The sequence below is a fragment of the Gadus morhua genome, chromosome 11, assembly GCF_902167405.1.
Source record: "Gadus morhua chromosome 11, gadMor3.0, whole genome shotgun sequence".
Classification (NCBI taxonomy): Eukaryota; Metazoa; Chordata; class Actinopteri; order Gadiformes; family Gadidae; genus Gadus; species Gadus morhua.
In genome coordinates, this window is record NC_044058.1 from 9,178,736 (window position 1) to 9,192,867 (window position 14,132).

A 14,132-nucleotide genomic window follows, 5' to 3' on the forward strand; every position below is an offset into this window, starting at 1 on the left:
GTCTGGAGGCTGGTGTGAGCGGTGGAGGTGTGAGCGGTGGAACTGGGTCACCAGTGGCTCCTGCAAGCTAATGTTGAGCATTCACTTCACTGTGGTACACAGCAGCGCTGACACACATCCGCATATCCAACGCATCCAACATGGTCGGACACATTCCTTACAGGCTGTCTTTTAGGAATTCTTTCTGATACTGAGTCATCAAAGAACATACAAACACACAAAGCTTATTCAGACTGTCTCTTGCAAACCTCCCATCAACTGTCTGCTGTCAGTAGTAGAATGTATCTTACTGTTGTTATGACGTAAGTAAGTAAGTATTTTATTGTCTCTCTCACGAGAGAATTTTTCTTTGGGCACACAGAGAGCATATTTCATTCCTATACCTTATCTGCACTGTCTAGTTCCACTAGCTCTAGCTTTAGCACTTGCTCATGCTTCTGAAACTTCTCAACCTGTCTGTTAAGGGATCTTAAAGCATCTTGACAATCTCCCCACTCTAGACAGAATAATAAGTGGAACAAAAAAATGCATCATCATCGAGTAATCTATCATGCATAACAACAGAAGACCGAAAACTCAGTAAAAATGTTTAATGGTAAAATAAACAATCTTTCTAGAACTAAACAGAATAGCAGTTCACATATTCTGTTCACAGAGTGCCAAGTGCAGTGTAGGCAGAGCATTATTCCATTTTATGGCTGCAGAGGTCAGGGGTCAACGGCTCAGAAATATGCTGGTGGGTAGGAATGTACCACAGAGCTAAACCTAGAGGGATGAACACTCCCCTCCCCCCAGATGAGGAAGAGACCAAGATGACTTTGACAGTACAAGACAATTGGCATGTGGTTGAATTTGTAGCAAAGGAGGCCAACACATTTATTTTATTAGGTCAATGGGTTTTTCAACTGGGTCTTTGAACAACCACAGCCAAAAGTAGTCTGTTATTAAACTATAACCGGGCCCTGATGTCATGCATATTTCCCATTCATCAAGTGACTGTTAGGGGTGCCACTAACAGCAGCACTAAAAGCTCCAGCCAGGTTCCGAGTTTACTTTAATCAACCACTTTTGTTCTTAAACCCTCCCAACATGCTGCAGTAAGGATAGCCCTCCTAGACCTAAGAGGAAACGAGACCAGGCGGTCACAGATGATTGCAGAAGCACAGCTGAGCGCCGCATGTTGTAAACAACGGCCGTTCCGTGCGGGCGTTAGACAACGCTGCTGCTGACCCAGCTTATATTTACATTTGTATATTTAAATACTGCTGAGAATGCTGAAAACAGAAACCAGTTTTGAACCATAATAAAAGTTTCAAATTCGTTCTGTCTTGCATTGTAGTCCTCAAAGACCTAAAAAATACCATACACCACCCAGGATATCCCAAGACAAAAAAATGCTTTGTCTCGTGGTTACAAGTTCAGGAAGGTCAACGCCTAACACACATAACACCAGAACTCTGCTGTTCTACCAGGTCTAGCGTGGACAAAGGAAGCCACACATAATGACCCATGTAACCTGGTCCTTGTCTTTCATAACACACGGTGGTTTGTCCCAGCGGGTAAAGTGGTTTGTCCCAGCAGTTGGTGAACACCTAGATTCAGAAAACTGATATCAGGCTGGTGAGAGGGACGTAATAAAAACTAGGCTGTTGATGAATCATCATCGGATCAATGTTGAAAAGGGAAAAGCAGTCCACAGAGATGGGGTTTAATAATGTAGCCAGTGGAGACACAGGTATTGTATGGTTTTCGTGAGTCTAGTCGTCACAGACTAGACAGACAATATGGAGGCCCGCCGGGCAACATGAGAGTAGTTGCTGGCCCAGTTACATGTCTCCAGGGGGAGTAGACAGCCTTTCTTTGATATTCGGAATATGTATAATTAATACATTGTTTTGTAAAAGTACATAAAAATGTGTTTCGGTGTTTCTAATTGTAGAAAGCATCAACCGTTGATATGAAAGACAACCTTATAATAAGTGTAATTTGGATTAGCGCAACCCCTATAACTGGCAATTACCCTGGTAGAGATTACACAAAGGTAACTGCTGGTTCATCACGCATATGTCTATTCATCTGATCCGTTTAATCACGTAGATAGGCATTTAAATGTCTGCAATACTAAAAGCTTCAACCTTAAAAAACATTACATTCAGAGTTCTTCATAATTTGGATAATAATTTTCCTTTCTTAATCATCCTGATTGTAATATTTGCTTCTTTCTCTGTGGTTTAACACAAAAATGTACGAGGTAAGACCCAGGTAAGATGATTGAGCCTGTATTAAGATGGTATTTGTACTGTCTATACTTCAAAACCATACATTGTCCTAGCGCTGTGAACTGCCAATCCAAAAAATTAGGCTGTCTGAATGAGATTTTTAGAAAAATATATTATTCTGTTTCAAACATTGTGCACATCCCACTTTCTATCCTGGATGATAGAAAACTGTATAGTACAGTGACTTTGGAGTTAAAGTCTGCTGCTTTAACAGTGAAGCAGCCATGTTTGTTTGTCTGTGGTTCCCGAAGAGTGGCTGTTCACCCCAAACTCAGGATCCACCGCTACGAAGAGACCATGTCTCATCTTGGGAGTCTGAATCGTCCGGTTCCACTCCTGCCTTTCTGGGTTGTGACACTTTGTTTATGTCAGTCAGGGGGACGCAGGAGTAGTCACGGCGATCTGAGATACGTCCGTGCCCTGCGGAGGCCGGAAACGCACGCCTCAGGTGAACCACCAGGCTAGCCAATAGCAGAGAAGACAGGCCTATGGCGATGATCAGCCACGTTTGCCTGGGGAGAGAGAGCAGGCTCTTTAGTTTGATTAGATGCAAAGAACAACAATCAATGAATACTGGGACATGGTACAGAACAATAATCAATGAATACTGGGACATGGTACAGAACAATAATCAATGAATACTGGGACATGGTACAGAGATACAATTAATGAACACTGGTTAATGGTACAGAGCTACATCCAATGAATACTGGTAAATGATACAGAACAACAACCATTGAATACTGGTACATGCCATGGTACAGAACTATAACCAATGAATATTGGAACATGGTACAGAACTATAACCAATGTATACTGGGACATTGTACAGAACTACAATCATGGAATACTGAAACACGGCAATGGACTACAATCATGGAGTACTAGCGCATAAGAACTCCAAACATTGAAATGCTGATGTATACAATACAAACACATTCATGGATTTACAAAATCTAAGTAGATGATAGTCTTGCCAGTCAAGACTACCATCTCTGTTTGAGATGATAGTCTGTTTGGTCCTTTTTGTTACTCAAAGATCCACTCCCGAGTTTAGAAAGCTAAACCCTATTTTCGATTTTATTGTGTTTGAGTGTTATTGTCTGCCAAAGGTCGACTATCGTGTTCCAACAACGGGCTGAATAAACATGGGCCATAACCTCGGCTGAATGCGAGAGCGAGGCATTGATTGTGGCCGTGTTTCATAGCAGAATGTTGCCATCGTTTATAGCACCCTGTGATTAATGCAAGTAAACCACCCCCCCCCCCATCCGTCATATCTTACTGTCCTAATCAACCATCTCCTTTACAAAGAGAACACGGAGAGAGAGGGAAAAGAAGTGGAACGAAAGAGAGAGAGAAAGAAAGGGAACAGAGCGGAGTGGAGCGGGGGGGGGGGGGGGTCTACTCTCCATCTGTGAGCCGAGAGCCCTTCACACAGGCAACCATGGCGACGGCGAACAATCTCTAACTTGCATATGAATGGGTTATGGATGTTAATGAAGACGTGGGCCCTGGCGGGGCGGCGGCCTCGCGCTCTCTGCGTCAGCTCCACGCGGCTCAGAGTGAGCACTAAACGCACCGCTTCAACGGCTGGGTGGGCGGGGGGACATGGGATTATCAGTGCACTGGATTTAGTCTCCATCAGTGGGGAGGAACACGAGCAGCCTGCTTAGCTCCCAAAGAGCAGTTTATAAAGAGCAGGGAGGCCAGAGATTATGTCAACACTTCTAATCAGATTTCTAATTGGTGAAGTTTCAATAAAAAAATACAGGATTACAATACATAGAAAGTTTAAACCCCCCAAATGCTTAATCCGTATGATGACAAATTTGATTTGAAATCCATTGACCTGCGACTGATCACTCCATCGCTGCCTCACTGGTGCAGAACCAACCACAGGTCTGTGCTTGATTGGTCTCCTCATTGTACTGTGACTAACTTTGCTAACTGACCCACCCTGTCCCCCCCTTAGGAATGAATGCCGTGTATCGTACCGTAACACCCTTCTTACGGTCCGGTGGTTATATTAGCTGTGTGTAACAACATCATGTCTCCTGAAGGAGGCCTATCTGACTGTGACTACTGGGATCGGTAGGGACACTCACTCTGTCAGGTACGGCTGAATCTCGGTGGCCTCCTCCTGTCTCCAGGTGGTAAACATCTTCCTTGCTAAACAGTGTCCAGCTGTGGAGAGGAGGACAACGCCAGGTAAACAACAACCCCCTTGAGAATGTCAATATTATCTTAAACACTCAACTTGTTTTCAGCCAGATCAGTCTAGCCCAGTCTGTCCCCTGCTTTATTGTGCTCCTTTCGACTCATTTTTACAAGATTTTATTATTAATTTTATTTTATTGCTGCATACTTACTTACTGTATACCGCCTTATTATCTTAGAATTGTGTACTGTTGTTATGTGTCTTATTTGATCTGTATTTTAAGTTCAGTAAAGCACTTTGGAACATTCTATCGAACAGTTTTATAAAAAAGTTGTTATTAATAACCAGTTTTAGTTCATAGGTCACCTCCTATAAGGGTGGTATACATAATCTATTAAAAACAATGATGACAATACAATAAAATACAATACCATTCCAATAACAATACATTCACAGACTGTAACCAGGAAGTAATTCTGCCAGTTAAGTTTCCATAGAAACTTCAGTTTGGAGAGCCTGGAGAGGCCTACTTCATTGCTACCCACTGCACTGAGGAGGGCAGAGTTCCCTGCCAGGTCACCATGGTAACAATAATCAGAGCACCAACTGCCCTCTCGCTGCTTTTGTCTTTACGAAAAGACAAAAAAGGGCCGGAAAGAGAACTTACCGAGGTCAAGAAAGCTTTACAGAAATGTTCAAGACCTCAAGCAGGCAGTTCATGGTAATATATTAACTGATAATATACAAATATCTACAGTATCTGTATGGGGGTACTCTTTGGCTGTGGATGTGTGCGTTGTTGTTTCTACCAGAAGATGATATTTCTTATGTTAGTTTCTGCCAATTGCACATTTGATCAGACAAGGATGCATGCATTATCTTACTTGGAAAGTATGATTGTGAACACATTTAAAGTGTGTGGGTGCGCGTCTGTCAGACACATACCTCTCTGTAAGGTTAGGTTCACTGCTTCCCGCAGTGGGTTGGTACAACTTCCTGTCTGCGGGTCGCAGGGGCACTGGTCCTCACAGTGACACTCCTCAGAACAGGAAGCACCGTGGAAACCCAGGGGACACTCTGAGAGACATGGAGACGGAGAGAGGATGAGGAGACACACAGAGACAACCAGAGAGAGAGAGAGAGAGATCGAGAGAGAGATCGAGAGAGAGAGAGAGAGAGAGAGAGAGAGAGAGAGAGAGAACAAGACAGTGAGAGAGAAAGAAAGAAAAGCAGATTGAGCGAGAGTAAGCCTATCGGCGTAATCAAGACATGTGAGAAACCACATGACAGTTTGTTAAAGCAGATGAGGAACTGCCTTTGGCAAACAAGACAGCCAGACAAGAGTAAAAACATAGAAGAGATGATCATGGGTAATAAATAAAGAAGAGAGGGGTAGGGATAAAGAGAGGAGAAAAAGAGAAGGATGGATTCATGCCAATAAAATAAAAGAAGAGGATGTAAAATAAAGTAAATGATAATAATAAAGTAAAACTGAAAAAAATGCACAGGAAAAGAAAGAGGAAACCGAAATACAGAGCAAAGGAAAGACAAAGGGTGAGTGAAGAGTGTTGTGAAGAGGCGCACCTTGTTGACACAGGTCACTATGGAAACCTGGGCGGCATGTGCAGCGTCCATGGACGGGGTCACATGAACCTCCATTGGCACAGGCACACGTTTGATTGCAGCTGTCGCCATAGAAACCTTGCATACATTCTGAGAGAGAGAGAGAGAGAAAGAGAGAGAGCGAGAGCGAGAGCGAGAGCGAGAGAGAGAGAGAGAGAGAGACTAGGTAAACAAATAGAGATTGCAATCCAACGGGACTCTCAGGAAGTTCCGGCGATGGGACAGTTTAGGTATAAACAGGACCAATCAATGAAACACATACATATTTGGCTAGGATAACTTATTTGTACTCCCTGATGCTTGCAAGGTAATTCATACAATCACCGCTCTACATTGCCATCCAGCATGCATAATCTATCTCTCTCTCTCAACTCGCTCTGTATTTCTCGTCTATTTCAGCAAGAACCCACTTGTGCGTTTCCTGATGTGCTCAACAGCTAGGAATTTTCCACTGCTTAACCCAACACTACAACCATCCATCCTGTGTCTATCTCCTTGGATCAGCCTGTGTGTGTGTGTGTGTGTGTGTGTGTGTGTGTGTGTGTGTGTGTGTGTGTGTGTGTGTGTGTGTGTGTGTGTGTGTGTGTGTGTGTGTGTGTGTGTGTGTGTGTGTGTGTGTGTGTGTGTGTGATCCAGATACCTTCCTGTTGTTTACTATCAGGGCTGTGAATGACCATAAAGCTACAACTGTTGTATAACTGCGACTGCAACTCTAACTTTTTCTAGCCTTCAGTAAGCGCATGGCTTTGAGCGGATGTTGTACAGCTATCCGGAGCTTCAAGGGGGTTGATGAGGACAGATATGCACTGTATGTCTGCAGTCAATTTAATCCCTGATCAAACGGTGAGTATGTGTCCTCTGAACTTCAAACTTTGTAGGTTTTACATAAGTAGATCATGGAGTTCTCCGTGGGCTGGGTAGTGTCACACAAATGCTCATAGCAAGTCATAATTCCCCGGAATAATGCAAGTATGTGTTATTAAGTATCTGGTTATTTATAGAGAACTAGAGCTTGTTCCTCATCTCGAGTACTTCCAAACCCTTATTTTGATACATATTATTCCATTCAGGAAACATCTTATTATAAGACAACCAGTGTACCATGAGAACTCTTGTATTGAAGTTTCCTTCAAATATGACACAATCAATATATACATACTCTATATAATCTCACACAATATTGCTCAACAATATATATGGGACTGAATGTGTGACTTTCTTGATGCACTTTACCTTCACTGCAGTTGTGTCCACTCCAACCAGCGTCACACACACAGCCTCCTGAAAAGCATGACCCAAGACATTAAAACATATCCATTGTTATCCCTTACATCAAAAAACCTTGCCCGGTGTTGTTTTGACTCATCAATGTAAAATACTCAACACTAACGCCAAGTGCTATGTTCGGGGTCCAATGTCAGCAGCCTAACCTGTATGCATCCATGAGCAAAAATGCCCCTGACCCTTCCCAAAAGAAATGACCTATATCCGTCTACAGGTCTGTCTCACTCCAAGTTGCTTTATATAAAAGCCCCTGCTAAACAACTAAATAGTCAAGTTCAAGGTGAGAACAAGAACTTGTCTGACACAAAGAAACCAGGTGTTTAGTGGATGTCCGTAACTCCCTCGGGAGGGGGTCACGCCCCAGAGTCCAAGAAAACCACGGTCCTTAACCCCCGTCCTTTACCAAATGGTACAACCCAACCAAAGGGGTGGTGGAGGAACAATACACACCAACACAAATACCCTTTTCCCTGTTCGACCTAGTTTCACTGCCCCCTCCCCGAGCTTCGCTCACCGCTGGTGCAGACGCCGTGAGCCCCGCAGGCTGGGGGCTGGCACACCAGACCCTCACAGCCGGCCCCCCGCCATCCCTCCAGGCACCTGCAGACCCCCTGCAAGCACTCCCCGTGCCCGCTGCAGTCCCGGGGATGGCAGTGGCGAGGGTGGACGCACAGGATGGTGGAGACGGCCCGCGCACAGCGCCACCTGGCGTCCGGCTTACTACAGCGTGTGTGTGTGTGTGGGGGGGGGTGGGGGGGGGGGTGGTGGGTGGGCAGAGAGAAGAGGTGAGGGGATAGGAAAGGACAGAAAAGGAGATGAAAGAAGAGAAGGAAGGATCAGTGAGGATAAAGAGTAATATAACATTTAAATCCGCATTCTAATTAAAATGTACAGAATACTTAGTAGTAAATCTGGGTTCATATCCCATTTAATCCCTTATAATGTCAGGTCTTCCGTTGTACCGAAAAAAAGAGACGGCCGATCCTTTGTAAACATAATAATGGAATAAAAGCCCATGCTTGGCTTAGCATCTTACTTACCAGTGGTCTGAAGGGTAGCTAGCCAATGAGCTGTTGACCACAAAGGTAGCGGACCCGCCTCCATCCAGATTGATTGCATTGACAACTCCATTTTTCTTGAGGAAATTTGCCACCTCCCACAAACTCATGCTATTAAATAGAGGCAAAGAACAGATTTATAGATGCATAATACATACACAGAAGAAAACCCAATAACAATGGTTTAGACCAAATTGGAAAAAGCATTTGGTTCCATGCTGAAACCCTTTTTTGTACACCTTTTCTGTTCATTTGATGTCCAGAGCAACGTTGTGTCTCTAAACATCCGTTGGTTACAAATGTCAATTTCTCGGTATTAGGTTTTTATTAACTTGTGCATCCTCATCGTCCTCATCTCTTCAGTCAAAACAACAGCTCCCACATAAGTACGCAGCTGCCTTTTGCCGATGCATTAACCCAATCCAGCAACTATCCCTCTCTAACAAGAGGATACCCATGAAGGTCCCGGGCCCTTCCACCTGCACCCCGAAGGGCAGAGAGCAGGCTCCCTGTGGGAGGCGTCTATTGATCCTCCTTGGACATGGTATTGATCCCAGATCAGCTGGGTGTGTGGGGAGAGGCCCCCTGACAAGTCAGGACACGCAGGCCACGTTGTGCAAACCAAAGACAGATCTTTAACACAAACACATGCATCCATCCCAGAGCGCCTGATGGTCTGCCACAACGGGAAGCGTGGAAGTCCGGATCAATGGGAATCGATCGCTGGGCGGGTCATTGGTGGGGGTCTTAGGGGGGACAGGGCAGACAGGTCCTATTGAGTCAGGGAGATAAATCTAGAAGCTTATTGAATCTGGTGCCAATTCCCATTTAGCTGGACGCCATCCATCAATTAGACTGCTGATGTTCTCTGCTTCCTATTTATGTCTGTCCAAGACCACTACTACTGCTACCACAAATACTACCACCATTACTGCTCCCACTAATCCATTAAGTGGGCAACCGCAACAGTTGCAGTAGTATCATCTCACTTTGTTTGGCGGAGGATATTTCCTATAAATTCTTAGGGAATAAGGAACAACTAAAACTGACCCTATTTCAACATCAGGTATCACGCCAGGAATGGCCATTAATGGCTGATCACACTCACAACCTCTGCTGGTTTATTGATGAGTATTGAAGATCCTGCAAATGACCCTAAGAAACAGGGACAACCCTTTGTCATGTGTATAGATAGTGCTACTACGATACCATCAGCCACAACAATAGACTTTCACTCACGACTAGTCATCAATGGTTAGGGTCACTGCAATGACCCCTGACCTCTCTGATTTAGGTCAGACCCCCCCCCCCCCCCTCCAGCTGATGGAGAACCAAGGCTGGCCCTTGTCAGCAGCTCACCCTCTAACGCCCGTCTGTCCGTCCACGTGGAACAGGACCACCTTGCCGTCTGCATCGTGTCCAATGGCCGTCCGGCCGGACACCACATTCACAAATTTGTTCAACGAGCCTGTCGGAGAAGAACAGCTTAGGGTTTAGAGGAACATGTATCGCTTGTACGACCTGTCTTATGGGAATACCCCTCTTGTATCTCTCTGTCCAGGCTTCTTTCTAAATCTCTAACTTATCTCAGTAGGATTTGCTGACCTGAGAAAACGCAGGAGGAAACCCATCTTACCATAGCCTCTCATCTAAGGTCTGTACTTCGTGTTCACTCATAAGCTACCAAATCCTTTCTTCAGCTTTTCCTAGTCCCTCGCTATGCATGTGTGTGCGTGTGGATAGCTTCCTCTGCTAGGACAACATACCAACTACAGTATATCAGTGTGGTAGGGGACTAGGTCTGTGTATTGTATTGTTGGTACCTGCACTGTCTAGCAGTCTGTAAGGTATGCTGTAGTGCTGGTATGAAGTCTGTGTTCCTGGTACCTGTCTCCTGGGTGTTGTCGCACTCTGCCTGAATACTCTGGTTGATGTACACCTGGCCTTTCCTCAGCAGCCACCCCACGCCGCTGACCAGCTGGACGAACGGGTTCCCCTGGTCCGTGACATCCTCTTCTGACAGGTACCTGGGGAGGCAGGACAACAACAGAGAGATACAGTGTTATTATCCGCAACGGGGGAAAATGGCTGTCGGTGAAATACCTCAAACAGGATGAAGAGGAATCAGAGGTGTCTTGGAACTAATACCATTTCTACAGTGAAGTACGTTTTATACATTAGGTCCATCTGTTCATCGACTGATGAGAATTTTTTGAGTTATAGTCGATTGTAAATGAAACAAACAGCAACATAATTGAAAGGGAATACTGAAGAACACTTTCTTAGACTAATACCATGTGTTGATGTATAACCGCTTTATGATCTTAAACGTTAACCTTTGAGACGGGTACTTCTCCATACAGTCTATTGTGGGTCATTGCGACCTAGCTGATCAACTTTGTCTCATAACGAGTCATAAAACAACATAGAAAATTATGAAAAACAAGAACAATGTGGAAACATTCATGGGTCTGGCTGGCGGGATTGAAAGAGGAAGGAACTAACTGCAATGCTGCACCTCTGACCATTCCTCAAAGACAGAAACTAATAGAAGTGAATGAGCGGCCAGACAGGGAATAAACCTGATGGTTTATCAATCTTCAAATGTTATTGTGGCTAAAGTTATGAAGGATCCACCAAAAGATCCATGAAAATAGACTCAATTGTAAGACCCTTTCAAAGTTTTAATAAAGGAAGATATAATATTGGTGTGAACAGAGCAACTAGAACTCTAAATCTAAAACTCACACCTGCTTCTTATCTAGACTGCTGCACACAACATCCATTATCCAGCAGAGGCATCAGGCCAGCTCGGCTGTTACCTCACCCCAGACAGTTTTAACACTTTCCATTGCTTAGCTCGGATGAAACAGGAACTAACCTGACCATTTTCAACTTTGCATTGCTTGGCTCAGATAAGGCAGGAACTAACCTGACTATTTCCACCTTTCCACCTGAATTAACTCTCTAGTATGACAGGACATATGGAGACAGTGTATGTCTACCTTACCCTTCACAGTCAGTGAATGGCTTGTTTTTCCCAAAGGAGCCGGTGGATTGTGATGGCTATCACCTAACAGAGCGTATGTTGCTAGTCTTGGGTTTCTCCTGCTGTCGACAGTTGTGTTTCAAAATGAAAATGGTCAAAGGAGAGGAGGATAACAACCTAGCCTTTCTCCCTCCCTGCATCTCAGATGGCTGAGAGCACAGGTAGGACTGAGGGTCTCCTGCTCAGGGACGCCCACAGGTAAACTGTGCACATGGGCGTGGGACAAATAACCCTGACTGCTATACTATCCTGGCTGCCAAAAAGGCAAGACTTTTAGGGCCCCAGCTTACTATTTACCGCTCATTTAAATGACTTAGTGGTCATGGGAATTTCAAACACAGAACCTTTTGGATGTCAAACACCCTTACCGCTGTAATTTCCTGGGCCCTAAAAACCTACAACTAAAAGAAACCCCTGACATTTAACAAATATTTGTTGTTATTATAACAAATATTACCTGTGTAATAATCACTATGTGTAAAGTACAGTGTCATTCCGTATGGGTAATAGGGAAATATTGTTAAACGAGTGGTAAGAAAATTATTCTTACACAGTAATCTCTTGTAACATGAACTGTTACAAGGACCCTAATGTCATGTGCTACCAACTCAGACCGTGCGTTGGGTCCCTGGCCGCCCCCCCCCTCTTACCCCAACACCAGAGTCCCGTCCTTGCGGATGCCGAACTGTGCGTTCTGGACACCGTTGCTGTCCCGCACCAGCCTGCCGTCGCTCACGATGTTGCCCAGACACTGGCCCGTGCTTGTGTTGAAGAAGCCCGCGTTCTGGGAGAACAGGCACCCCGCTGCCTCCTCCGTCTCCGCCACCGTGGCCCGGTGGTTGAACCCGCAGCCCCCCGGCCCCCCCGGCTCCAGGACCGACAAAGTCCTCAGGGGGTCGTGGACCGTGGTCATGTGACCTGAGAAAGTAATGAATGTAAACGCAGACGTGAGGATGACAACGAGTTTGACTGTTTAGAACGACACTTTGAATTCAGAAGCAAATTGTCTATTTCTACACAATTTGGGATGGACACAGTATAATATATATATATATATATATATCTATATATATACATATTTGTTTGAGTACTCACGCGATCCTGACTTATATATCTTCTTGTTATTGCCCCATTTTAATCCTACTTGTACACCTTTCACTCAATTAATCGATCAATCAAACTTTATTTATGGATTAATCGCTGTTCCTGCAAAACCTAACTGACCGTATGCCCATTGCGTCGCGCCGCGGGCATCTGATACGAACACGGAGGACTCGGCCAGCGGCGCGCCCCCGTGCTGGCTGGAGGGCCAGGTCTCGTAGGTCACGTTGCCGTGGACGACGGATTGGCAGTCTCTGATATGCCGGTGAGAGTGGGCAGAGCCATGGCGCTTGGCGTACGGCAGGAGGAGGTCATCGTTCATGGAGACCCTGGAAGTGGATAAAAATCAAGGATTGTCTCGTTCACAACACCTCAATGAGACATGGTGCACCCATGGTTGATCCCACATTTGCACCAGTGTAAAATAACCACCTTACTAAAATTTGTACATGAATGTTCAAGAAAGGAAACACAATTGTTACACAGCTTATGCTGTCATATTGTACATGCGCCGCGCGCACAGCACACACAAATATGCACAGGTATAACATAATAATGTTTATCCTAAGGATTTAAAAGGCACACGCCATGTAAAAAACATGAAATGAAAATCGAGAATATCAAGGCTGAGGGCCTAGTTGAGCTGCTACTGATTTCATCGATTTGAAAGATTATAATAAACATAGAGCCTATAGCTACTGCTATAGGTCATTTCCAAATCACTCAAACGGTGAGTGGTTTCAGGAAGGAGTTGAGAGGATGCAAATTGAAGGCAACATCAACCCCTGGTGGCCATTTCTTCATGTTACAGCGAGTTCTTCAGAGGACATGTTGCATTGGATCAGATAAGCAAAACTTAGGGCCATCTAGGAAACATTCTTGTTTGGCCTACAGGGTCCAGGGTTCAACAGGGTCAATACGTTGCAATGTTTTCCCAAATTATCAAGATATCGTTCATGTGTGTGTGTATGTGTATGTGTGTGTGTATGTGTATGTGTATGTGTATGTGTATGTGTGTGTGTGTGTGTGTGTGGGGGGGGGGGGGGGGTCTTCAGTAGATAAGCATGAAAAACACAATACTGAACTTAAAATAATTGCAAATAAATCTAATAAAGAAACGCTGCGCTTTTCCGTATATAGTCTACTATAGTAAAGCTAAATGGCGCAGGGTAACAGTAATGCGGAAGATAAACCTAATGTCAAAAAATAAAGTTCCGTCCTAAAATCAGCCGACACCAGCTTCATCTCACCTGTTGTGTTGGGTCTCCGAATGCAAAACCCCGAGCCATAGCAGCAGCAGCCACAGACATCTCGCTGAAACTGTTGCCATATGTTGATCTACAGTAGAGAATACACCAGCGCGGGCCTGCCCACCAAACACAGCTCCTCACTGAAGACGCTCTCGCAACATCCCGACAGTGTCATGTGAGCACCTGGTCACGTGACTCTGTAGGCCAAATTCTGTGTACGCTTAGATGTCATTCCCCAATCACATGTCTCTGAAAATAATCTGTACCTCGTTTAACCCCCTTTCTATTGCAAAATAACCACTGCTGTCTTTCTTTTGGTCTGTCTAT

The 14,132-nt window shown here is 44.7% G+C and overlaps 1 protein-coding gene across 1 annotated transcript; it reads right to left on the reverse strand.

The window, feature by feature from the left end:
* Positions 1-575: 575 nt before the first annotated feature.
* On the reverse strand, positions 576-14,114 carry nagpa (N-acetylglucosamine-1-phosphodiester alpha-N-acetylglucosaminidase). The gene is made up of 12 exons (XM_030369936.1): positions 13,806-14,114; positions 12,679-12,884; positions 12,105-12,372; positions 10,293-10,432; positions 9,765-9,873; positions 8,388-8,516; positions 7,862-8,067; positions 7,297-7,344; positions 6,025-6,153; positions 5,386-5,517; positions 4,388-4,466; positions 576-2,791 (listed from the first exon to the last, which is right to left on the reverse strand). The coding sequence occupies exons 1-12, from the start codon at positions 13,883-13,885 to the stop codon at positions 2,551-2,553; spliced, it is 1,767 nt and encodes a 588-aa protein (XP_030225796.1). The 5' UTR covers positions 13,886-14,114; the 3' UTR covers positions 576-2,550.
* Between the last annotated feature and the right edge of the window lie 18 nt (positions 14,115-14,132).

Bases quoted from the DNA above. Each gene is read 5' to 3' on its own strand.
- nagpa (XM_030369936.1), bottom strand. From the start codon at position 13,885: ATGGCAACAGTTTCAGCGAGATGTCTGTGGCTGCTGCTGCTATGGCTC. The intron at 12,373-12,678 runs GTCAGTTAGGTT...TTACTTTCTCAG, and splicing joins CGCGACGCAATGGGCATACG to GTCACATGACCACGGTCCAC. The intron at 8,517-9,764 runs GTGAGCTGCTGA...TCTATTTAATAG, and splicing joins GGACAGACGGGCGTTAGAGG to CATGAGTTTGTGGGAGGTGG.